We start from the raw sequence: 27,956 nt of genomic DNA on the forward strand, positions 1-27,956 counted from the left end.
AAGTTGTATTGTCCTGCTAGCAGATGCTACTGTGCCTAGAAAAACAAACTGCGTAAAGGGGTTCAAATGGCTCTGAGCACTATGCGACTTAACTTCTGAGGTCATCAGTCGCCTAAAACTTAGAACTAATTAAACCTAACCTAAGGACGTCACACACAAAAAAATGGTTCAGTTGGTTCTCAGCACTATGGGACTTAACTTCTGAGGACGTCAGTCCCCCAGAACTTAGAACTATTTACACCTAACTAACCTAAGGACATCACATACATCCATGCCCGAGGCAGGATTCTAACCTACGACCGTAGCGGTCGCTCGACTCCAGACTGTAGCGGCTAGAACCGCACGGCAACTCCGGCCGGCGTAAAGGGGTGCATGTGATTAGATACATACATAAGCTGATCCATTTTGCCGTCCTAAATGACGATATCACGCAGGGAATGACTGGAAAACGTTTCCCAGCCAATTAATGTCATGTATGGTTTTTGCTTTCATACATTTCATGCCGTATGTGCCATTCGCCATTTGTTTGATGCAGCATAAATCGTCATTCATCTGAAAAGGCCAACCTGACTCCACTGACTGGTCGTCCAGTTGAAGTATAGGCGTACAGATTCCAGCCTTCGTTGCCCATGAACAGCAGTATATGTAGATGCACGAAGCAGGCACCCGCAGAGAAGGCCAATAGCAAAGTTGGCTTAATGGTCGCTGAGAACACACCATTGGTAGCGCTTTGTTTCATCTGGGTTTTCAGTTGCCTCATCAGTTACAAATCTCATCGCCTTTGTATAATCGTTCAAGCCTGTCATTTATGCCCCGTGGTGTGCTGCAGAAGCCATGGCGCCGGTTTGAGACAACGCCATTTTGTCGTGCACAGTATACTTTAACCAAGGCAGCATGAGAACAGTTTACGAACTTAACCGTTTCGGAAATGCTTCCACCCTTTGAGAATTTGCCAATATTCGTGTCGTTCGGGACGTCAGATAATGTGCTCCGTTTCCGCATTGCGACAACGACTGGATTGTTTTCCCGCCCCTAACCCCTGACATTTTTTACATACCCTCCACTGCTACTTTTGTCATCTAATGTCTCTGACTGGTTATTGGACGCTGAACGTCGAACATAGGTGTTGGTCACAATAGTGCGACTGTACCGTGTATATCACCTCGAGAGAACAGTACCCATTCGGACAGCCGGGACGGCACCTGGCACATAAAAATGGCGGAGACAATCTTCTAAAATACCCAAGCACCACTCCGGTCGCACTACGTCGTAGTTTATGAAGTTTACTAGTCTGCCCCATACCCATCTGGTGATGACCCCACTTAAGAATTTGGTCTTTGCATGGTATATTTTTGCATGGTTTATTCTACCGCATCAACTCGTTTGTAGAAATTGAGACCACGACTTGGCTGCAGCCTACCACAACAAAGGTCAAAATTAAATAACGTTTGTGGTGTTGCTCACGCTGCTAAATACTGCATTTTCGGGCAACAACCAAGTTATTATGTTGCAGGTGTCATTAGTCACAGTTGATAAAGTCATTTGATGTAATAATAAATAAACTATGCACTCATATTTTCGTGTTTCCCACGCTGGTCTCGTTGTAAAATCATGGCTCAATGGTCGAAAATCTAGGTGGTGATGATTCCAAGTTCGGATGCAAAGAGGCCTAGGTTTTATTCTGCGATATTCAAAAGTTCTGTAGATGCGCTTCACAAACCATTCTTGAAGATTACACTTTTGCGGGACAATGGTGATGTAGAAAAGTAATCAGCACTCCGAATTTAAGTTACACTTCTTTTTTATTACTTTTGCTGCAGTATCACGTAACACACAAAACATCACTTCACAATACAAAACATACTTGAAAATATCTTCCTCACTGTTAAAATTCACATTTTATAAGCTGACTACAATATGCGTCTTTTCAACATAACGTCCAAGACTTGACCTTCTCAAGGTCCGACTCTCTAACAACTAATAATCGCATACGCGCCAAAAAATCAAGAGTTACAAGTACGTCAGAGGTCATAGTGACAAAAGAAACAATACGCATAAGAATAATATCATTGCAATATAAACATATCGATGTATCAAAGTACCTCTACAGTAATGAAATCAAATCTGAATGTTGTCTCAGAAATATGTCAACCATTTTACAGAAAAACAGTAGAATGTTGCTGGTATCGAGAGGTTAAGTTGAGATGCCGCAACGGTTACGTAATTCAAGTACCATTACAATACCCGCGGTGTTTTAGTGTACCTGCAGGAGTACAGATCTATGGATCACAATCTACCTGATGCGCGACAGCACAGCGCTAGCCTGGAAGATCGGCGCCCGAAACCTCAGGACACCTCATCAGTTGACGATTAACGCCTATGTGGTTTTAACACATTTCTGACGCCAACTACAAACTAAGCTGACCACCCAGAGTGAGAAATTAACAACCTTAGTATGCTACTAGCTGTGAGATCGTACCCGTTAAGTATTACTCCAATTTCCTTATCCTGTGTCACATACCGTTCAGAGTGATTGTTATTAAAGTTTAAAAAACCACGAAGCGACGTATATGGCCCTGAGACAAATTGATATGGTGGTAATAATACAGAACTCTCACGTTCTTGAAATAAAGAGAGATATTCGACAACGCATGCACCATTGTTCAGTAAAAGCGATACTGATAACTATATAAGGTGATTGTTATTGACCCTGACGCTGAGAAACCTCCAAAGCGACGTAGACGATGATGTGAAAAGTGATTTATTATTACACACATTGTCTCGCAAAGCTAGGAAAATACCCCAAGATGGATGAGAACTGTTGAACATGTGACTTTTGAGGTATTTACGACATTTTCGACCCCACGTGCCTCATAATAAATCACTTGTCTCAGCGTCTTCTACGTCACTTTAGAGGTTTTTAAATTTTAATGAGAGTCACGCTGTAGAGTTATCAAGATAGCTTTTAGTGTAAAATAATGTATCCTTAACAAAGATCTCTTTTTATTTCAAGAACGTGACATTTTGGTATTATTACTACCCTATCAGTCTGCCCCGAGTCTTTCACCATACCCTCAACTAAAATTTTATTCTAATTACCTTTGATACCTTTTTGTCCAATGACACGTAAATATTTCTAGAACCGATATCGTAATCGTGCAGTTTTTAATTTTATTTTTCACTCATAAAAGTAAGCTTGGTGACTTTTCCATGAATACTCGTTACTGAGTTTGAACTGCATATTAAATGCTTCATTACAAAAGTATGCACTGGTTTCAAGATGACTCATTGACTTCTATTGCATTGACTGAGTCGTAAACTGTAGTGTTCTATGAAAGTCACACACTACCATATATCCCGCTCTTCGTTCAAATCTTCATAATTTTTTTACATTTTATGGAACATTTTAATGTTTCCATGCCACCTGTGAACTCTTTCATCTAGAGTTTATTGTGATTCTTGATGCAAATTTTTGTTAGTGTCCTCTATGTTACTCTAAGATGCATCTAGTTTTCAGTAAATAAGTTTACTTTTAAGCTGTTACTTTCTTGTTTTAATCCCATTTTCAACTGGCCACTCTGCTTTTGAAACTTTTAACATCTGGCTGATATTTCTCAGTGCAACCTGCCATCCATGCATACGAATACATGTAAATTTTTATTTCTCGTTCTTTGCAGTTTTTTATTTTTTTTTTTTAGTTTTGCTTGAATTAAATTTTGCAACTATAAATTTACTTAAATTAATTCTCACAACGATTTCAAGATACCTTTATTTCAGCTTTTGTATTATGTTCCCCGCAATTTCTGGTAGAATGTCTTGGCCGTTATGTCCACCATAGTAAAAACCTCTCATGAGCTCGTTATCTCTTAGTTAAGCATTGCTCCAATTGGTAGTATGGGGTCTCTTCTTAACTATATTGTTTCGCGTCTACTCTTCATCAATACCAACTTATTATCAAGTACAGTTTGAGAACTAGATCTCTATATCTTTTATCTGTTTCCTGAATCTAAGAAAGCTGCGCGGTTTGAAGTGTTACGACACGGACTGAGCTCCTCTTCCGCCGGAGGTTAGAGTCGTCCCTCCGGCATGGCTGTGTGTGTTGTTAGTAGCATTAGTTAGTTTAAGTAGTGTGTTAGTCTAGGGACGATGACGTAGGCAGTTTGGTCACTTAGGAATTCACACACATTTGAACATTTTTGAATATAAGAAATAATTTATGGTATTTTTCTGATTTATCCCAAGTGATACATACTTTGTGGTTGAGTACTTTGTGTGCGTCGTTGAAACTTATCATGGAATTCTCAGATCTTTTCTCCTATGGGATTCACTAACAAAAAACTACCGTTTTGGAAAAATCCATATCCATTACTATAGTGTTCCATTTTGATATACAGAACTGTCACCCATTTTCATATGTTCCCATAAAGTTAGGGAAGTTATCATCAAGAGTATTCTGCATTGTCGTTCTAGGCTAGACAGTACTGAAGATAGTTTGATGTTGCACTCCTCCAATTTGTTATGAAATATCAAGTTTTTAAATATTTCTTGTTCAGTATACTGTCAAGTGTCTGTTGCTAGGAAAGAACGAAACCTGGTGCTGGCACATATCCTGCCCCTATAGATTCACTCCAAAGGGATGGGCAGACTGAAAATCCTAATATTGACGGACCGATCATCAACAACAGTGTCAAGTGCCTCTATGAGACATGCGGAGGGATTTGGGAGTTAATCCAGGACACTGGTGTGAAATCTGGTGATCAGAAACTTCACGCTGCTACCTTCTTTTCCTTCCCACCCAGATACTAGTGGTAAAAATTCTTTGCGCAATCGACAATCGGGACATGAACAAGCCACCTCCGTATCTAGTGGCAATGTATAGGAGGGTGTTAGTGCTCTGGGCTGGGTGTGTGGGTTCCTCTCAACCTCTGGCAAAACTCACTTTCGACAAGCTGCCAGATCCGGCAACGACATGAACTTCTGCACCATGCCCTGGTGGACGGCGCAGCCTCCCACGATTGATGCCGTCGCGCCGATCACCACTGCCCAGAAAGAGCTGCGAACGAATGGGTCCGGGGTCATCCTGCAGACAAAAGGGGCGAAAAGGCATTTAGCATGCAGCCACGTCCTGGCAATTGCAAAATATACAGGAAAAATATTCAAAGTGCATTGACTAAATATTATGACCATAAAGGCTACAACTAATGAGTAAGCAAAGATAATCACTTACATGATACATCGCTAAGCGTAAAAGTGGATCACACCGTTAACTTTGGATGAGAACAACTTCGCCGACAGTTATTATAAAATACATTCGGTAATTGAAATTAAGTCTATCAAAGCAATACCAAGAATGCTGATCTACGTTGTCAAAGTTTTCTTTACAATGGAAGACATAAAAATATTGCCCCATTTCACTTCTCCAATAACCACAGAAAATAAGTGATATAGATGTTACTGACAAACTCGTTGAGAAACAGAAAAAATCACTGCAATTGAATATGCCTCCTCTGACCCATGGTATCCCTATTGCATTCTATACAGAACATGACGCTGCGTTAGGTTCCATTTTAACGATATCATGCCGCAGATCACTTGAACAAAAAACAACCCAGTGACCAGAAGGAAGCATGCATCACATGCGTCCTTTAGCGGAGTACAGAAGTAATCCACAAAACTGCCGTCGAATCAGCTCAATGCATTCTGAAAACTCATCTAGCACTTTCCTCATACACTACTGGCCATTAAAATTGCTACACCAAGAAGAAATGCAGATGATAAACGGGTATTCATTGTACAAATATATTATACTAGAGCTGACATGTAATCACATTTTCACGCAGTGTGGGTGCGTAGATCATGAGAAATCAGTACCCAGAACAACCACCTCTTGTCGTAATAACGGCCTTGATACGCCTGCGCATTGAGTCAGACAGAGATTGCATGGCGTGCACAGGTACAGTTGCCCACGAAGGGTACAACCACAAGTCGTAACACATCTGAAATGTTATGTCCACTGTTCAAAGTGCCATTAATGCGAACAAGAGGGGACAGAGACGTGTAATCAGTGGCACCCCATACCATCACGACGGGTGATGCGCTAGTGTGGCGATGGCGAATACACGCTTCCAATGTACATTCACCGTGATGTCGCCAAACACGGATGCGACCATCATGATGCTATAAATAGAACCTGGATTCATCCAAAAAAATGACGTTTTGCCATTTGCGTACCCAGGTTCGTCGTTGAGTGCACCATCGCAAGCGCTTCTGTCTGTGATACAGCGTCAATGGTAACCGCAGCCATGGTCTCCGAACTGATAGTCCATGCTGCTGCAAACTTCGTCGAACAGTTCGTGAAGATGGTTGTTGTCTTGCAAACGACCCCATCTGTTGACTCAAGGATCGAGACGTGGCTGGACGATCCGTTACAGCCATACGGATACGATGCCTATCATCTCGACTGCTAGTGATATGAGGCTGTTGGGATCCAGCACGGCGTTCCGTATTATCTTTCTGAACCCACCGATTCCATATTCTGCTAACAGTCATTGGATCTCGACCAACGCGAGCAGCAATGTCGCGATACGATAAACCGCAATCACAATAGGCTACAATTCGACCTTTATCAAAGTCGGAAACGTGATGGTACGCATCTCTCCTCCTTACACGAGGCATCACAACAACGTCTCACCAGGCAACGCCGGTCTGGTGCTGTTTGTGTATGGGAAATCGGTTGGAAACTGTCCTCATGTCAGCACGTTGTAGGGTCGCCGCCGACGCCAACCTTGTGTGAATGCTCTGTAAAGCTAATCATTTGCATATCACAGCATCTTCTTCCTGTCGGTTAAATTTTGCGTCTGTAGCACGTCGTCTTCGTGGTGTAGCAATTTTAATGACCGGAAGTGTATTTTGGGGCAAGGATATTTTCTAGTTCTTCTGGATGGTAGCACTTGCAAACTGCGACCTCAGTCATATGACGGATATACTCTGAAGAGTCAAAGTAACTGGTACACCTGCCTAATATTGTGAAGGGCCTCCGGGAGCACGTACAAGTGCGCAACACGACGTGGCAAGGAGTCGACTAATGCCTGAAGAAGTGCTGGAAAGAACTGAAACTATGAATCCTGTAGGGCTGTCCATAAATCCGTAAGCGTACGAGGGGTTGGAGACCCCCTCAGAATAGCACGTAGCAAGGCATCAAAGATATGCTCAATAATGGTCATGTCTGGGAAGTGTTTAAACTCAGAAAAGTATTAATAGAGCCACTCTGTAGCAATCCTGGACGTGCAGAATGTCATATTGACATGCTCGAATTGCCCAAGTCCGTCGGAATGCACGATGGACATGAATGGATGCAACCGATCAGACAGGATACTTTCGTACATGTCACCTGTCAGAGTCGTATCTAGAAGTATCAGGTGTCCCATATAACTGCACACGCCCCATACCATTATAGAGCCCCCACCAAAGAACATTGCCGTGCTGACATGCAGGGCCCATGGATTCGTGAGGTTGTCTCCATTTCTATATACGTCCATCCGCTCGATACGATCTGAAACCAGATTCGTCCAAACCGGCAACAAGTTCACAGTACTCAGCAGTCCAATTTCAGTGTTGACGGGCCCACGCGAAGCATAAAGCTTTGTGTCGTAAAGTCATCAAAGGCACACGAGTAGGCCTAAACGTCTCGTTCAAACTCACTAATATCTTGATAACCAGTCATTGTAGCAGCAGTAACTGTTCTAACAACTGCGCCAGGCACTTGTCTTATGTAGGCGTCGCCGACTACAGCGCCTTATTCTGTACTTGAATATACATGCCTATACTAATCTCTTTGTCGCTTCAGTGTATTCTAGTCTGGTTACAGACATTACTCTCCCTCTTGAACCACCGAAGTAACTTTCGAATATCTTAATAGATGTCCTCTCATCCTAGCCGTTTTTCTACTCAATGCTTTCCATGTACTTCTTTCATCGACGATTCTGCAGAATACTTCCTCATTCCTGACCTTATCAGTCCACATAAATTTCAACATTCTTCTCTAGCCTCACATCGGCAAGGCTTCGATTCTCTTCTGTTCTCGTTTTCTCACAGTCCATGTCTCAATACCATACAATGATGCGCCCCAAAAGCACATTCTCAGAACTTTCTTCTTCAAATTAAGACCTGCGATTGATACTGGTTAACTTCTCTTGGCCAGGAAAGCTCTTTTTGCAGGGCTAGTGAAATTTTTATGTCCTTCATGAATTATTTTGCAGCCTATGTTGTGTGGCTTCTGTTTCCATTAACTGATCCCTCGTATCCTGTTTCACTTTCGAATGGCTCATGGGAAGAACGACTGTCGGTAAGTTCTGTATTACCTCAAATTTCTCAAATTCTCTTCCTCTGGTTATTTCACGATATGTATTTTGGAGGAGATAATGTGTGGTCCGGCTCTTTTCGGGAAGTTTTCTTTCGGATTTTCACTAGTATACTACATCTCTCTCGTAGCGTCTGCCACTGACGTTTGTTGAATGTTCCTGTGAACTTTCTCGCACTGACAAAACGATCCCATTACGTACCTGGCAAGGGTAGCATATTGTTAAACAACACTCAAGAATCGTTTGAACTATTACCTTATAAGCCACTTTCATCGTGGATGAGTTTCATTTTCTTAAGATTCTCCCTATGAAGTCTGGCGTCTACTTTTCCTACTTTGTACCAACTTTAATTCCATAGGGATCTGTTGTGGAGGCTCTTCCGTAGAGTATAAGGAAGCAGCGGCACACAGCAGTCAGTCGCAATCCCATTGGTTTTTATTTAGCATACCTCGATTTCGGATATGAATAGCCATCTTGTTTTATGTGATCGTCCCAGTGAAGGTCGATTTTGGAAGGTACATTATGTCTCAGCGACACACTTTTAAATAAGTCTTTAGGAGAGGAAATGAATTACCGAATTAAAAACACAGGGTGCCATTTAAAAAAGTCATACTGCTGTTTATGACTTAGTAAAAAACAAAGTTACAACGAAAGCAATAATGCTGATTGCTGTCCCCCAGACGGTTAAAGAACATTTGCTTGAAACATTTTGTAATTTTCATCTGGACAAACAATTATTAAGGGCTGTCAAGATTAGTGGGACACCCTGTATATCAATCTCTTCCATTTTCTATAAACCTCTCGCCCACAATTAACGTGAGTCTTCTCGCAACGGTAGGACGAATATTCTGTCTAAAATCGAATTGCTATTAGACCAAACTCACATTCATTAGCGTTTACAGTGTTTCCTTAATGGCTGATGGTTAATTTATTGCTAATTCTTAGCAAAGTCTTATCTTAGAAGATTGTCTCTTTAGACGTAATGAAGTCAACCGTCCTAGGGTAGTAAGCCCTCATATCAAATACTTGTTCTCCATAAAAACTTCCTGAGGCTCGAAAATGTAAAGGGAAGCCTCGCAAACTGGAAAAACATTAGGGCGATGTGCAGTTGTTTTCGTAAAGCATTTCTCTTGATCAATCCATTCTGTGACGATGTGAATACGATCTTGAGTTCATGATACGTTTAAGTCAGAAATATGACAACTGGGGACTGATAAAAACGGAATAACTGGTAATTATAGGTTAATAACTTTAAAACTTATCCGAAAAGGAATATATAAATTAATATTTATATGTAACAAAGTAAATAAAAACAAATTAACTCTAGAATATTAAGTTCTTTTTCGGAAGAGACTGGATACATTAGGACACTAGTTTTGAGGTTCACGTCAATGATGGTTCAGTAATGGCAGAAGATTAAATATCTAGTGGCTTAGATTTACAAAAGTGGATTGGGTAATATGGAAATATGTTATAGTATACAACGAAGCAGAAAAGTAATGGGGTGCATTAATTCTTTTTTATAAGCCGAGAATATTTCTAACAACTAATAGAAAATAGCGGATAGGCTAGTGGTTGAATCGGTCCTAAGCTGTGGATGAGAACTACGGGTGTTAAGTGCTGAAATCCAAGAAAAGGCTGACAACTGCAGAAACCCATCGTTTACGAAGGAGCGCCACACTATCAAGAATGTAGGAAAAAGCTAACGATGAAGTAAGAACTAGAGTGATGGGAAATGAAACTGTGATAGGGAACAGAACTGAAAGAAAATTGTTATTGTGCTACATCTGATCATCTGTGGCCTACGAAAAATTTTGACTTGAAACCACCTTGCAGATTTTCTTGCAATGACAGCGTCAACGAAATAATGCAGCATAACGGTACACGCAAAGAGGATACACTAACTAGAAAAGCTTGGCAGAAGATAATAAGATTGCAGTAAAACGTTGTTAATTGATAGTTATATTAATTAATTCCGTAATAATAATAATTAATAATAATAATAATAATAATAATAATAATAATAATAATAATAATAATAATAACAATAACAATAACAATAACTATCTATATAAATAAAAATATAAATGTTCGTTTGTACAGAACCGGAAACTTCGGAAAATTCTTCACCGATTTCTTTGAAATTTTGGTACAACGTTGTATTCTAAAACGTGCACGTTTTTGTGCAACTACTGGAGCGCCATATAGTATCCAAATACATGTGCATTAATAAAGAAGTTTGCAAACACTTCATGTTCATTTGTTCAAAATCATAAATTTCCGAAAGCTCTTCACAGATTCATTTGAAATTCAAGACAATAGTGCATTCGAATACGCCTTTACTTTTGTGTACTACTGCAGTGACTGTATAAAAACACCAGCATGTTTATCTACATAAATCAAAACGTAAATGTCCATTTGTTCAAAATCGTTAATCTTCGAAAATTCTTCACCGATTGTTTCGAAATAGTGACACAACGTTTTATCGGTGTACGCTCGTGTTTGCCTTTACCTGTTTACTAAATACGTAAAGTTTAAAGAGGAAACATCTGAACCAAAATTCTCGAAACGTTCTTCAACGATTTACATTAAATATTTGTTAGCAAACACGTAAGCTCTATATATGCCTTATTAGGTTATGACTGGAATACTACCACGTAATCTGAATGAGCAATAAAAATAAACGATGCCAAAGAATGGGGGAAGCGGAGATGAACAGATGGGTAGGAGATAGTTCAAATGGCTCTGAGCCTATGGGACTTAACCTCTGAGGTCATCAGTTCCCTAGAACTTAGAATTACTTAAACCTAACTAACCTACGGACAGCACACACATCCATGCCCGAGGCAGGATTCGAACCTGCGACTCTAGCGGTCGCGCGGTTCCAGACTGAAGCGCCTAGAACCGCTCGGCCACACTGGTCGGCTGGGTGGGAGAAAAAGGAGAAAAAAGTGGGAAGACGGAGATGGACAGAGAGAGGGGCTGGCAGATGATGGAGAAAATGGGGCAGTAGAAGATGGACATAAAAGTGGAGTAGGAGGTAATGAACAGAAAGAGAGTGACAGAAGGAGGAAGATGAAGAGAGAGGGAGAAGGGAAAATTTACATGAAAGGAGGTGATGGACAGAGAGACGGAGGGAGACAGAGAAAACAGGAGATTGAGAGTGAGGGAGGGAGAAAATGACGCAAAGAGAGAGGAGGACGGAGGTGGAGATGAACAAAGAGAGAGCGAGGAAAAGATGGACAGAGATCATAAGGAGAAGAAGGGTAGGCAGTACATCGAATTCCCATACATGCTGGAAACATGTGTTTTCTGTTATCTTTCTTTTCCATTTAACCAGACTAAGGCTCAGCAGCTAGAGGCCAGGAGCAGATATTTCTTAATACAACTTTTCACATGACCGAGCGTCTCCTCTACGGCTACTCAGCTTGAGATCTTGTGACTGTGCTGTAGGTGAGGAAGCCAGGTGAGGAATTTGAATCGCTGCCTGAAACAAAAGTCCAGTTACGCCAGATGTAATTTAACCCTCTGAGAATATCATCCCATTAAAGATGGACTTGTTGCAAAGACTATTATCTAATCGCCTACCTGCTACGATATTGTACAGTATGGCACTTTGCTTACTCACACGAAGAAGGAGACCCTGCCGCCCTCGTCGGCGGCCCGCCACACCTCTGCGAAGCCGCCGGCGCTCACCACCCCCAGGATAAGCACCGCGATGAAGGCTGCCAGCGTGACTCCGCTCTGCAGGAAGTCCGTCCACACCACCGCCTTCAGGCCGCCCTGCACCGCAAATGAATTCAGTAGACTACCCCCCTTCACCAAGGACTTCACATCAGCGAGCAGACACACAAAAGAAATCACAGCCATTTGTTGCTGAAATCCAAGCCGTTTCATTGTTTTTAACTTCTAACATAAGAGTGTCAGATCTTCGAAATGAGCAAATATTTATTTACAAGAGGTAGGACGCATTAACAAGTTTCAGTGTTTTACTGTCCTACAAAGTAGTCACTAGCTTTGCCTTTAACTAGTTGCCAGCAGTGTGGAAGATGGAGAAGACCTTTATCAGAGCTAGGTTTGTTAATAGTTAAAATGGAGCGGTTGTACTGCCCTACGAATCTGTGTAACATGTCTGCTATACAGTCAGAGTAGCAAGCGCCTAAATCCGTGTAGTATGGTCAATGGTACAGCGCTTCCACAGTGCCGTCGATCGAGTAGAACAATCACAACTCGCGTTGTATGTACCCTGACATTTCGTGGAAACTGATTGGTGGGTTATACTAAAAGTGCCGTACTTCTTTCTCAAAGTAGGTAGCAGATTTTGTTCCAAAGACGGTCAATAACACACCGCAATGAATGCATGCGGTTGGGGAATGGTATGCGTTAGGATAACACCATCACAGTTGTACAACAGAATGAAAAATAGACCTAATTTCCACTTTGCTGAGATTCTGACGAATGTAATGACGGCATGATTGGAATCATTAACATTTCAGTTGTGGCCCGTACGATTTCGCCCATGTCTCAGCCAGGGTAATGATAAGGCGTGAGAAAGCCTCACGTTCCTAGCTTCCCGAGAATTACGAATAGCGTTGAATCGTAGCCACTGCTCCATCATTCGGTGGATTTTTTTCTCATGCCCAAGAGTTCCTTCAGAACGTGAAGCAGTCATATGCTCCAATCCTTTCTCTCAGGCCACCTTGCAAATCGTTTGTCGTCGATCTTTGTCCATTTACGCGATACGACGGTCACTCATCTTGCCACTATTCCATACGGCAATACGGATTACCCATAAGCCTGATGGAGATATTAATGATAGTGTCGTGCTGCACGCCCTCTGGTGCATTCAGTTTTTATTCAGCTCTGTTGTTCATGTTTCGGAAACACCGTGACATAACTTCATCAGATCGTCAACTACACAGAGCAGTATTCTTCTCCTAACTGCACATGCAAGAGATGTAAGAAGTGAGAGCTCATTCACGCTTGCTCTGTGATAAGGGATGACGGGAAGAGACGGTATGAACTAACGTGTGGTATCACCTGAATTCCCAGCGGTTCTAGGCGCTTTAGTCCGTAACCGCGCTGCTGCTACGGTCGCACGTTCGAATCCTGCCTTGGGCATGAATGTGTGTGATGTCCTTAGGTTAGTTAGGTTTAAGTAGTCCTAAGTCTAGGGGACTGACGACCTATAGCGCTTATAGCCGTTTGAACCATATATTAAATTGGTTGAATCCGTTGCGTTGCGTCTATATTGCATGCATGCCGCTATTAAAGGTCTAACTCTCGTAATACAGTGCTCAACTTCAAACGTGTTATTCTCGGTTAGGGCATTCGCCAACTAATAAAGAGCGTGCCTCGTTTCCTCCGTGATTTTCTCTCGCACTTACCCTGTTGTTATAAATTCTTTTAGCTTTATTGACTCAGTGTAACTAATTTCCGAGATTTTCGCTTTGTTTAAGTAGTTCTTCTGTTTCTTGTCGTGTAGTGTATTACTGTTCACTGTATCGCAAGAGTGATTATATATGGAGAGAGAGGGTCACGGAACTTGTTGAATTGCATACATCGAAAAAACGGCTGGGTTTTTCCTTTATGAAGATAGAATGTTGGCTATTTCCGAGGTTCCTAAATTTATCCAAAATGTGATTGCTGATAGCATGCATGAAATAGATTACTGCCATAAGAAGCTCCATGTCGTTCCTTGCAGCTTACTCCACTGGCTTTGGCGACAGAACAATTAAAATTAATATCTGGTTACGTTAAGCGGTCCTAAACCACTTTAGCATGAGGTTTATATGACCAAACCATGGAAACCCGTCCTAAAGTACTTTTTAACAGCTTTCTGGGCCCCGTTGGAGGGCACGTACGGCCAACTGCCAAGTTGTTATTTACCGTACATGTATCCAGTTTGTGACGTGCATGGAAAAACGCAAATTTAATGAAAGAATACTATTGTGCAACAAATGAGGTATTTCCGTGGAAAGTGTGTGGCCTGGGTGAGACTGGTGAAACCGATTTACTAAAAAAATTATCGTAATGTAGTTGCGGCAGTTTCACTGAGTTCGTGCTCACTGTTGATAAGGTCCTGAATTTGTAACTGTCGGGATGGATGCTTGTCAAATACTGTGTTCCATTACCGTCTCGCTCGCTACTTGTAAAATAAATAACTGGTGGTTACAGTGAGCTACTGACATCGCAAGCTTCTATTGGCGCATGAAAAGGTACGTTAGCATTCGGGACTGTGACTGGATGCAATGCACCAGAGATCTGTCAACAGGTATCTCTTCACTGCCTCTAGATGTGTTTCTCGTACGACGGTACCTGACAACATCCCTCTCTGAGCGCTGGCTTACGGTAGTGTTAACACATATTTTTCTACAACAATCGTCAACCATTGTTATGCACACAAATTTAAAACAGTCTCAGCAAAATTTACAATATCTGCATAGACAACATAGTACAGTAATTAATACGCAAGAGCCCACGAAACTCCAGAAAGGTAAATTACTTTACTAGAAGCTGCTGAAGGCATTTCTCTTCTAGTATTCAGTCTCATTTTATAACTCATCCAACTTGCATCCTGCAGCTTTTAGGTCATCACACTGCCTAATGGTTGATTGTTCTGGCAATTTCAGCTTACGTTCATTTACATTCTTCCTCCAAATATTCACTAGGCAGCAATATATTTCTATGCTTAAGTTCGACACAATTTCACTATAGGAGACATTTGTTCGTATTATATGTTCAGACTTCATTTCCATCTGAGCTGCATACTCGGGACGTTCAGCGAAAAATTTTATATTTCCTGTGCCTCGGAGCATGATATCTCTGGGACTTCCATCATGGCAGATGATGGTAACGCCTTCGTCTACCGGTGAAACAAACAACCATGCATTATTACTTAATGGTGTCTACAGACTTTGTTTTAACACTATTAGCTTCCGCAAGCATTTCTTTGAAATTTCTTGCAGTGGTTGCAGCACCTTAGCCGCAGACTTTTTATGATAATTTTGATTTTCAGTCGTCAGTCTTCTGACTGTTTTGATGCGGCCCGCCATGAACTGCATTCTTCTGCTGTGCCAACCCCTTCATCTCGGAATAGGATTTGCTACCTGCGTCCTCAATTATTTGCTGGATATATTCCAGTCTCTGCCTTCCTCTGCGGTTTTTGCCCTCTACAGCTCCCTCTAGTACGACAGAAGTAATCCCCTGATGTCTTAATAGACGTTCTATCATTCTGTCCCGTCTCCTACTCGGTGTTTTCCTCACATTCCTTCCCTATCTGATTCTGCGCAGAACCCTCTCATTTCTTACGTTATCAGTGAACAAAATTATGAGTAAATGTTTGCATATTCTGAGGCTCTGATCTAAAGTCTTACACTGTAACTGCTTGTTATTTAACTTCAGGTACCGACGTTTCGTCTCTTTAGTTAGCAGTGGGGGCAATATACGTAAATACATGTCTCGTTCCGAACTCTTCTGACGGTAACGGTATAAATGTTATACACGTCATTCTCTACTGGCGTGACATTCAATACATAATTTAAGATGTTTCCAGCAATGAAAACAGAGAGAACACTGATTCTCACTAACTGGACCCCTCTGTCTACCGCAATTCGACAGGAAACCGTTTGTCTTTTATGTCACCTTTTAGTAGTTCTAGGTAGATAAACTGGATTGATCAAGTGCGGATCTATAATACCTTTCTGAGCCTTTACAATCGCTGATACATATCATGTTCCCGTTCTTGCTCACTGAAAACGACCATCAGTTGCATCACCTGTTAACTGTGATCAAAATGACGGCTTTCTGTAACCGTTTGTCAGTACTGTCCTCAAATTCTACTATGTACCGGCTAAACTGCTAAATTGTTTAATTCCACATGTGACAATTTCTCTGTTTTTTCTGTGGATTTAATTAAAGCTAGTCAAGATTGTTTTAACTGTTGTCACTTTTTCCTTCGAAAGTCGGAGTAGCTGTTTTTTTTCACCTAAGACATATATTTCGCCTTAGACTAACTGGCGTCATCTTCATCTAGTGTTCAGAACAAAACGTTACTGACCTCCCCCAGGAAATTAAAGATCTATCATTTATTTATATGGATTTCATGCCATGCCAAAAGCCCAGTCATACCGAGTGCCTTTTCTGTTTTTCCTAGATGCCATTTTAACGCAAGTACAGCACTGTTACACTCTGTTGCACTTACATTCAATAACGCACAACCTGACTTTACAATAGCCGATTGCTCGTCTCGCGAGAACCTCAGTGCCATCAAATTTCTCTGTTTCCCTAAATTAAAATAATTCACATTTTTTCCACGTTACACTATAAATTTTCACTCGACCCCTATTGTCATAAAATAGTCCAGATGACGAATGGAGCGTAGTCACTTGCATGTATGGCTCTTACGTGGTTTGCTCAACCCCAATGAGTGGCAGGATAACACCGAAGAAGCAGTACGACGCTGATATCTGGAGTTAGAAGACTCATTCGATCTCTTGGAGTGTGCTGTGAGATATTTATTTCGCTTCAGAGAGACTACTACATTAGGAGCCTTTGTTCATACCACTGTGTATGGACCTCGCCACTGTGTATCTAACTTACGAAATTTGTCCCGTCGTATGCTCTCATCAAAAATAGAACGTTATCCCTACAACGGAGTCCCTAGGATCCAGGGTCTTATCATAACACAACTTTTTTTTTTCTTACATTGCTCATTCTGTGTTCTTGCTCATAAGTGCATTTCTGGCATGCACTCCTTTAGCACTTTCATATCATCATCAAAATTATATCTCACTCCAGCCGAATCGTTCTGTAGTGTCCTTGGAATGTTACCTGTTCTTCCAAAGGTATGTTCATGTGACGTACAGCCTATCATGTAATGCGGTGTTGTATTGTACAAAAAATCCGTGGCTGGATCCCAACTGTCCCAATATGTCTGAGCTCTATTTACATAGTGTAGCAGCATCCACGTTAATGTTCGATGTGACCTCTCTGACGCTCCGTTTGTTTGAGGGTGGTAACTAGTTGTCTGTATCTTCTCGATAAGCAGTAGTTTACATACTCTTTTCATAGTCTCACTCATGAAATTACTTTTCATGTCAAAATACTGAAGTATTCCATATCTCAGTACAATGTTCTCAATTAGCACCCTTCCTATTGCATCGGCATTTTGCCTTTCAATGGGTCCAGTTACAGCAACCTTCATCAGCTCATCCTGAAACGTAAGATGTAGTTATTCTTCATGTCCATGTGGTTTAACGGACCTACTATGTCAATGTCACGTCTTTTGAAAGTGTAGTCAGGTGACTCCACGATCGCTAGAGTCAAGCTCATGTGTTTCCTAGTGAACTTATTCTTTGAACAACTTTCCGGATGTAATATTCTACATCTTTCTTCACAACGTTCCATAATCGGTACTTATTGATTTGCTCTCCAGTGGCAGAATCGTGAAACTGTTTTAATATTGCAGCTTTTTTAATCGCATTGTCTGTGGGAAAATAGGAACATAAGAAAATCGAAGTCATTAAAATCTCGTGCTACAGAAGAATGTTGAAAATTATTTGGACCAAGAAAGGTAAGAAGTGTGGAGGTTCTCCATAGGATCGGTGAGCGAAGAAAAATGTGGAAAACATTGACACGAAAAAGGGACAGGATGATTCGACATCTATTAAGATATTAGGGAATAGCTTCCATGGCACTATAGGGCACAATATTGTAAATGAGGACGTAAGTTGTAAGTGTTACTCAGAGAAGAAGAGCTTGAGGTAGGAAAGCTGTTAGTGGCGGGCTAAAAGCTAGTTAGAGGACTATTGACTCAAGAAGAAGTTTACTTTAAGCAAGGGAAGAAAGATAAATTACTAAGTTTTGAATCAGAGATCTTTCTCAGACATTCAGATACTATACAGCAACCACTGCTGCTCGTATATCGCGAACATATTAATTGAAATTGTGGTAATACTAAAATTGTAGCAAACTTGTCATAACACGATAAAACTTGCTGTTTGTAGACAACGCTTTTTAGCTCACTTTTCAGTGTTGTTTAGTACATAAAATTCCAAGCTCCTAAGTCTAAGGGGCCAATTCTTAATTTCTAAATTATTGCTATATGTGTTCCACTTGGAATGTAGTTCAGCACTGGCGATATAAGTGTAAAATTTATGGAGCATAGACTAAAGCTGTAACGTGCATAACATACCCGTACTACAATGCCGTATATCATCTGAAGCGATCAAATGTCCTACGATGAAGGCAAGATTCGAGGCTAATATAATGTCGCCACTTGAATCGCTCTTTGCGAAACTGAAGTAGTGCACGGGGTGTTTGGTTGTGTTCGAAACGAATTACAATTGTTTATACTTAAATAGGTTTCCCAATTTAACAAAAAGTTGAGTACTTACACGCTATAAGAGCTACTCATCCATGACTCTCAAGATATCAGTAGCGCTAACTTTATAGTGTTTTAAATTCATGGTGATAATGTTAGACAGAGTTTTTAGTCCGAAGTCGATTTCACCTGTGACCCTAATTTCTCAAAATATTTGCAGAAATTTGATATCTGACTGCAGTGTAGATTTCGAGACCTAATATTATGACATAGGCGTAGATAACTACTTTTCGATTTGTACTTACCATCCTATATTGCATTGCAATGCTCAGGTCAGAAATTACTTGTTGCTGTTCAAATAATTTGTTTCTAATTCTTGAAAGATTAAATTGAGGCATCACTTGATTATTATTAAATTCTTCGTTTAGCCATTAAATTTGTACAGGATGCAAACAAATAGATATCAGAGTGTAGACCCTACTAATTCACACTCTTGAACGAAGTTCCAAGATCCCAGAAATTCATTTTGAAAATAAGCGAAACATGGCAACTGCCGATACATTATTATTATTATTATTTTAATTGAAAATGAATATTTTAATGCAAAAAGTTTTTATGCATAGACCGCAGTTATCAGTGATTAGTTTCGGTTGCTTTCTACAACTTACTTTTGAAGTGCCAGGCTGGTTGGATATGTGGCATTTTACTTTTAATCTTCGTTTTGTGTACATTTTATAAAGTTAACTATTTTGCACGCCGCACTGGAGAATTCGTTTGTAAGCCAGGCTTGAATTTTTTTTACCTTAACATGATTGAATATCGCTGGCAGGTGATGCAAGTCTTACTAATTTAACTGGCACTATTCCTTCTTTATTCTCGTCATCTTGCGAGATTATGGTATACAAACTGGCTCTCTCATAATGACATTTTCAGTTGCATATCTCCATAATCTTTCTAGCGTATAATTGCATTTCACTGCAAGACTAAGGTTACTGGTGAAGTTTTTCATTGCTTGTGCACCGTTTTTTACAGTTTGAACTACCTCAAGATGGTTATAGAAAACAACAGAAACTTGTCATCGTGCTGTTATTATTATCTGAAAATTGCGGTCTATACGTAAAAAGATTTTACATTTTTTTTATGAATTACATTAAGACCGTCGACTTCTCCACCACAATGTCAGGTTTTACTACTAACGTATAAGGCTTAAGGTCACCGTGCGATATTCACTTACCAGCATAGTGTAGAAAATGCAGACGATGCAAACCAGAGGAGTGATCCAGTGGACACTGATCCCAGACACTGTAAAAAAAAACAAGATTCGATTAATATGACGGTGGTAGAGGACAGTTCTACTATTCTACTACTGTTTAGTCTGGAATGCACACAGTATGCGTACAATACTAACAAGGGATTTTACTGTTCAGTTTAATACGTTATTTTATTCATACGACAAGAAACTAGGCTGCCGAACTACAAAATATATCTCACACGTTACAACATGCTTTATGTAGCAGCTTTATGCTGAGACAATGCTAAATTTTTTAAACGAAACTGTATCTGTACGTGTTTTTGTCAACGCAGATCGATGTTTTACTACTAAACACTGTCGTTAGCTTCATTGTTAAAACCAACCTTGGCTTAGTGCGATAGCAGGCATGTACACGAACAAAGGCATGTGAAGCACCAGATTGAGGGTGAAGAATCCAGATGCAAATAATCGAATCGTACGGCTGAAGCGGCGCTCCAAGTACTGCAACAGAAGCACACGTCCCTCTGTAAGTCGGACCTTGCTCTTGCAAGCGTTTTGCTGTTATTATTCTTCTATTTTCAATTTCTGCTCTTTTAACATTTGCTCCACCTGTGTCGGGGCTTACTGCTGATTCACGGGTTGCGACCTTCTAATATTTTATTTTACATTTTTAATTTGTGCTGATAAAGATTCAATACCAAAAACGGAAACTGTCTGTAAACTGTACCCACACACTTTTATTTTACGTATACTGGACTGTAACTGCTTATGTGTTGCGTTTCTCGGTTAGAGGTATGACATCAGTCTAGCACTGCTTAGAGAACTGGCATATGATAAGTGATGTTAAGGGCACCTCAGAGGGCACCAGTGAATTAGCTAGATGCGTTTCGAAAGTCGAAGGGGCGTTCGATAAATAATGAAATTGATTTTTTTTTCTGTAAGCGTGTTGTCTTTCTTAAGGCTTGTAGTACACCCTATTATTCCCTACTCTTTTTGCTACAAAATCCTCTTTTTCAACACACTCTCTGTTCAATGTGATGGCCTCCATCTCATCATACTGGGAGGGCTCGTATGTTCGCAATGGTACCTCTGTACTGGTCGAAGTCGGACCTAACTTCTTGCTGCATCCATAAACTCCCCATCATTCGCGTACTGCTTCACGTGGGGTGTAGCCTTCGTTGAACCATGTGCGAGCTCCTGGCCGTAGGGTGGGTAAGGAACAACGGCCAAATGAAGTTACGTGAGCTCTTGTCGGGTGAGCAGAGTTGTGTAAAGCCTTGCGTTCTCACGGAGAAGGAGAAGTTCGTTTGGATTTTTGTGGCGACGAACACGCTGAAGCTGTTCTTTAAATTTCCCGATGGTACCACAATACACTTCAGTCTCGTTCGTAGCACCATGAGGGAGGACATCAAAGAGAATAGCCCCTTCAGTGTCCTAGAGGACCATCACGATGACTGTAACGGCTGAGGGTGCTTTTTTGTTCTTCGGTGGAGGGGTTGTGTTGCACCACTTCATCGATTGCCTTTTGTTTCCGGTATATCTACAACTACATAGATACTTTGCAAATCACATTTATCGAACCTTCACAATTCTCTATTATTCCAATCTCTTATAGAGCGCGTTAAGTACGAACACCTATATCTTTCCGTGCGAGCTCTGATTCCCCTTATTTTATCGTGGTCATCGTTTCTCCCCATATAGGTCAGAGTCAACAGAATACTTTCGCATTCGAAGGAGAAAGTTGGTGATTGGAATATCGTGAGAAGATTCCGTCGCAACGCCCAAATCCTGTGTCATTTCTGTGACATTTTCTCCCATATTTCGCGATAACACAAAACGTGCTATGTGTTCCTTCCCATTTAAGTTATTCGTACTTCTAACTGATAGGTATTTAGTTGAATTTACGGCCTTTAAATTTCATTGATTTATCGTGTAACCGAAGTTTAACAGATCTCTTTCAACACCCATGTGGATGACCTCACACCTTTCGGTATTTAGGATCAACTGCCAATTTTCGCACCATTCAGATATCTTTTCTAAATCGTTTTGCAATTTGTTTTGATCTTCTGACAATTAGTCGATAAACTACAGCGTCAGCTGCAAACAACCTTATACGGCTGCTCAGATTGACTCCCACATCGTTTATGTAGATAAGAAACAGCAAAGGGCCTATAAAACCACCTTGGAGAACGCCAGAAATCACTTCCGTTTTACTCGACGACTTTCCGTCAATTACTATGAACTATGATCTCTGTGACAGGAAATCACGAATCCAATCACCTAACTGATACGATATTCTATAACCACGGAATTTCAGTACAAGCCGCTTGTGTCATAAGTTGTCAAAAGGCTTCCGGAAATCGAGAAATACGGAATCAATTTGAAATCCCTTATCAATAGCACTGAGCACTTCATGCTAGTAAAGAGATAGTTGGGTTCCACAATAACGATGTTTCCTAAATCCATGTTGACTGTATGTCAACAGACCGTTTTCTTCAAGGTAATTCATAATTTTCGAACAGACGTATGTTCCAAAATCCTGCTGCATATCACGTTCATGATATGGGCCTGTAATTTAATGGATTACTCTTACAATCTTTCTTGAATATTGGTGTGACCTGTGCAACTTTCCAGTCTTTGGGTACGGATCTTTCGTTGAACGAACGGCCCTATATGATTCTTAAGTATGGAGCTAATACATCAGCATACTCCGAAAGGAAACTAATTGGTATACAGTCTGGACCACAAGACTTGCTTTTGTGATTTATATTGCTTCACTACTCCGAGGATATTTACTTCTGCGTTACTGATGTTGGCAGCTGTTATCGATTCCAATTCTGGAATATTTACTTCGTCTTCTTTTGTGAAAGCATTTCAGAAGACTGTATTTAGTAACTCTGCTTTGGCAGCTCTGTCGTCGATAGTATCTCCATTGCTATCACGTAGAGAATGCATTGATTGTTTTTAACCGCTAACGTACTTCACATACGACCAGAATCTCTTGGGATTTTCTGCCAGGTTTCGTGACAAAGTTTCCTTGTGGAAACTGTTATAAGGATCTCGCATTGAAGTCCGCTCTAAATTTCGTGCTTCTGTAAGAGATCGCCAATCTTGGAAATTTTGCGTCTGTTTCGATTTGGCACAAGGGATGAACCCATGTTTCTTCGGACGTGAAGAATTCGACACAAAATTTTCACTATCAGCCTCGTACGGCACAAGCAATTCCGCCCAGATGGTCCTTCGTTGCTCGTTATGTTCTTCTGTTTGGCGGCGAGCAAACCAGTGTACACACCCTTTTGAGTCCCCAACTGGTAGACGTGTGTCAGCAATACCGACAGAGACTTCCAGATGAGCAGTGTCGTATTTCATTCCGAGCCGTCGATCACTTCGAATGAAAGTGTCCTCAATTTAAAATAATTCATGGGCCACAGCTGTGTGCGTCCGGCCGGCACGGGGGAGTTCGCACGGGTTTGAGCCACCTTGCAATGATGGTAGACGCCTCGCCCAACCAGTCACAGGGCTTTTGTTCACTGACAGGTCTTCGTAGACATTCTGCAAGTGCATATGAATACCTGCGATGCTCTGTTTTTCCACCAAAAGAAACTCAATGACAGCTCACTGCTTGGAACGCACCTCCTTCACAGAGGCCATTCTGAGGGCTACGTATAGCGCCACCACCTTTCGCAACTTCATAGGACTGTAGGGCATTAAGCGGGAATATTCCACGGTGGTATCCGAGAAAATTTAATTGTTTCGTCACTTAGTGAACGTCCAAGAGGAGTAAGAACGTGTCTAGGCAAAGCGGTCCTGAGAAACTGTATTGACATAGGCGATTTAAATCGAAATCCAATTCATTTTTTCCAAGAAACTTACTAATTTTGTGTAGATATGTGTATAACATGATAAAAATAATGTTGTTCTCCTCAGTTTCTATCGTTAAATCACTTGTAGCTGCTTTCATAAATGCTGTATACTGGTACCTGTGATAAAATTTTAACACTAAAAATCTTATCACCAAAGACATACAGTCAACGGACCAATAAAACAGACTCTGACAAATGTTCAGTCCCATTCTTTGCAAAAGATGCACTTGACTACGTCATTAAGATACATTACCAAATATATTAATTAAATAGCTTAAGATAACGTTCCACCTTAATCTAGGTCAGCACGAACTAGTACAAAACTGATAATTTTAACCAATTTATTTATAGCTATTTTCATTTTGTCCAATGATAAATTAAATCCTGATACAACTACAGTTGTTTTGGAATTCACCTCATAAGTTGATGTGAGCTGCAAGTCGAAGAAAACAGGAAGAAACACGTAGTTGGTGATGAGTGCGAAAATGATGACTGATAAGCAAACCCATCCGTAGACGCTGCCATATAGGTATACTTCTGCAGGTACTCCCATCAGCGTGATTCCAGAGATATGACTGGGAATTGCAGGGTTTACATGCATGAAAGAAAGAAGATCATAAACGTGAGAGTGATCTTCAACATATTGGTGTGTTATGCACACAAATATAAACCTAAATTTCAAAATTAAGAGACCATACACTAATAATTAATGAGAATATTAGATGAGACATACATGTATAATGAAGAGATGCTCAAGGATGCAAAACGTCACATAAAATAAAAATACGTAATACATATTAACAAAATATATCTACACTCCTGGAAATGGAAAAAAGAACACATTGACACCGGTGTGTCAGACCCACCATACTTGCTCCGGGCACTGCGAGAGGGCTGTACAAGCAATGATCACACGCACGGCACAGCGGACACACCAGGAACCGTGGTGTTGGCCGTCGAATGGCGCTAGCTGCGCAGCATTTGTGCACCGCCGCCGTCAGTGTCAGCCAGTTTGCCGTGGCATACGGAGCTCCATCGCAGTCTTTAACACTGGTAGCATGCCGCGACAGCGTGGACGTGAACCGTATGTGCAGTTGACGGACTTTGGGCGAGGGCGTATAGTGGGCATGCGGGAGGCCGGGTGGACGTAGTCTCCACAGTACATCGATGTTGTCGCCAGTGGTCGGCGGAAGGTGCACGTGCCCGTCGACCTGGGACCGGACCGCAGCCATGCACGGATGCACGCCAAGACCGTAGGATCCTACGCGGTGCCGTAGGGGACCGCACCGCCACTTCCCAGCAAATTAGGGACACTGTTGCTCCTGGGGTATCGGCGAGGACCATTCGCAACCGTCTTCATGAAGCTGGGCTACGGTCCCGCACACCTTAGGCCGTCTTCCGCTCACGCCCCAACATCGTGCAGCCCGCCTCCAGTGGTGTCGCGACAGGCGTGAATGGAGGGACGAATGGAGACGTGTCGTCTTCAGCGATGAGAGTCGCTTCTGCCTTGGTGCCAATGATGGTCGTATGCGTGTTTGGCGCCGTGCAGGTGAGCGCCACAATCAGGACTGCATACGACCGAGGCACACAGGGCCAACACCCGGCATCATGGTGTGGGGAGCGATCTCCTACACTGGCCGTACACCTCTGGTGATCGTCGAGGGTACACTGAATAGTGCACGGTACATCCAAACCGTCATCGAACCCATCGTTCTACCATTCATAGACCGGCAAGGGAACTTGCTGCTCCAACAGGACAATGCACGTCCGCATGTATCCCGTGCCACCCAACGTGCTCTAGAAGGTGTAAGTCAACTACCCTGACCAGCAAGATCTCCGGATGTGTCCCCCATTGAGCATGTTTGGGACTGGATGAAGCGTCGTCTCACGCGGTCTGCACGTCCAGCACGAACGCTGGTCCAACTGAGGCGCCAGGTGGAAATGGCATGGCAAGCCGTTCCACAGGACTACATCCAGCATCTCTACGATCGTCTCCATGGGAGAATAGCAGCCTGCATTGCTGCGAAAGGTGGATATACACTGTACTAGTGCCGACATTGTGCATGCTCTGTTGCCTGTGTCTATGTGCCTGTGGTTCTTTCAGTGTGATCATATGATGTATCTGACCCCAGGAATGTGTCAATAAAGTTTCCCCTTCCTGGGACAATGAATTCACGGTGTTCTTATTTCAATTTCGTGGAGTGTACATTATTTCCACTTCCGAAGATCCTAAGTGAGGTGCTCCAAGTGGATGTTGAAAAGGTCATATTGAAGCAATGGCTTCATAAAAATAGAATGAAACCACATGATGCCAATACTGAAAGTAAGAGGTGGTACTCACTGAATCACGAATAATGCTAGTAAAGTGATTTGGCAGCCTGTATCATAGATAATGATCGGAAGTTCCTGTTACAAACTTTTAGGAGATTTAGGGGAGATTGAGTACATAATATTTTGAACACGAAGGCATGTCCGGAAACGTACTGTTCACGTTCTACGACAGTTTTAATTAAGATGAATAAGGCTTCCACTTCTGCTGTGGAAAGAGTTGCTTGTTCTGGTATGCTATACGGTAGACACAATGACGACTACTACGTCAGACGGTCACCTGATGTTGTCATGCATCAGTACTGTTATGTACGTACAGTATTGTGGATTATGTTTTGTTTTGGGATAAAGTAAATACGGAATGTTTAATGTTAACAAATACAAACGTGCTTCAGTCATAAATTAATTTATCGCTATGTTTCCTTTCGAATTGTTACCAGATAACTATACTGCGTCTTACCTAATTCAATTCCTCAAGCAGAACTGAAACCGTCGTAGAAAGAAAACGGTACGTTTCCGGACATGAGAGACTGCTCAGAATATTATGTAGTCCTTAATGAAATTTTCAGTCTGCAGTGTAGTTTGTATTGATATAATATGTGCGTATCAGCACACACTTCGCTGCAGAGTGGAAGTTTCGTTCTGGCAACATTCCTCAGGCTGTTTCTAAGCCGTGTCTCCGAAATATCCTTTCTTACAGGAGTACCGAATTTGTAAGTTTCGCAGGAGAGCTTCTGCGAAGTTTGGAGGGTAGGAGGCGAGGTACCGGCAGAACTAAAGCTGCGATGACGGGTCGTGAGTCGTGGTTGGGTAGTTCAGTCGGTAGGGCATATGCCCGCGAAAGGCGAAGCTCTCGAGTTCGAGTCTCGATCCAGCACACAGTTTTAATCTGCCAGGACTTTTAATATGTGCATGTACCGCGCTGCATTCTGGAAACATCCCCCAGTCTGTGGCTAATCAGTAATGACGGTACTGATGTCTCCATTGAGTACCCCACCACAGACGATAAGCCGCCGCTCGGAGACGTAGCGTTTTTTGAGGCGCCATGTCAGGATTGCGTGGCCCTTACCTCCGGAGGTTGAGTCCTCCTTCGGGCGTGGGTGTATACATGGTGTTCTTAGCATAAGTAATTTCAAGTAGAGTTTAAGTCTAGGGACCGATGTGCAGAGCAGTTTGATCCCTTAGGACTTCACACACATTTGAACCTTTTTTTCGATAAGCCACGCCCGAAACTCTCGTGGCGTAAGAGATGTATGGATTGTCAGTTCAAATTATATCGAGGTACGACAGAGGCCGCAGCTGCCAACCTATGCGCGTCACGTGTGTGGATAACGAATGGTCGGTGCCCCGTTAAACACGGTTGCCCTGTTGTAACGCGGACAGATCTCTTCAGTATCCCAAGTCTACAAGCTGCGGTGTTCGTCCGTCGTCTCAGAGACTTGGGCTCCGTACACATCGTAGGCCAGCTCTGGACCCTATGTAGGCATCACTCAGAGGAACAGCAACAGGACGTCCGTATTTTAGAGACGTGATAATTTAAACGTCTAATTGTGTTCCACATTTCACAAGAAGAAACATCATTTGAGTATTTCTTCATGTTTAATATATATTTTATTACTAATTGTTGGAAATCTTTCTGACTGAATGTAACCTCCTCCTACATTCCCAACATAAGTCATGTCTCAGCGATATCCTTTCTTCCAGGAGTGCTAGTTCTAAACGTTTCACAGGAGAGCTTCTGTGCAGTCTGGAAGGTAGGAGACGAGGCAATGGTGGAACTAAAGCTTTGAGGAGGGGTCGCGATTCGAGCTTGGGTAGCTCAGTCGGTA

The 27,956-nt window shown here is 41.8% G+C and overlaps 2 protein-coding genes across 3 annotated transcripts in view; one reads left to right on the plus strand and one right to left on the minus strand.

Moving 5' to 3' along the window:
• The window catches only part of LOC126268175 (opioid-binding protein/cell adhesion molecule homolog), a 2,429,635-nt gene that overhangs the window by 1,620,400 nt on the left and 781,279 nt on the right, over positions 1-27,956 (plus strand). The gene's annotated exons all lie outside the window — the stretch shown is intronic.
• LOC126268174 (sodium-coupled monocarboxylate transporter 1-like) overlaps positions 1-27,956 on the minus strand; it is a 229,533-nt gene that overhangs the window by 188,904 nt on the left and 12,673 nt on the right. The window contains exons 3-7 of one of the 2 annotated variants that reach the window (XM_049973769.1): positions 24,215-24,374; positions 20,320-20,437; positions 19,919-19,986; positions 11,989-12,143; positions 4,940-5,080 (exon numbers count right to left, since the gene is read on the minus strand). The exons of the other annotated variant lie outside the window; for it this stretch is intronic. Of the exons in view, the coding sequence (XP_049829726.1) occupies positions 4,940-5,080; positions 11,989-12,143; positions 19,919-19,986; positions 20,320-20,437; positions 24,215-24,374 (642 nt within the window). The remainder of the gene's footprint in view (positions 1-4,939; positions 5,081-11,988; positions 12,144-19,918; positions 19,987-20,319; positions 20,438-24,214; positions 24,375-27,956) is intronic. 2 annotated transcript variants of the gene reach the window in all.

Source organism: Schistocerca gregaria, chromosome 4 (assembly GCF_023897955.1).
Source record: "Schistocerca gregaria isolate iqSchGreg1 chromosome 4, iqSchGreg1.2, whole genome shotgun sequence".
NCBI lineage: Eukaryota > Metazoa > Arthropoda > Insecta > Orthoptera > Acrididae > Schistocerca > Schistocerca gregaria.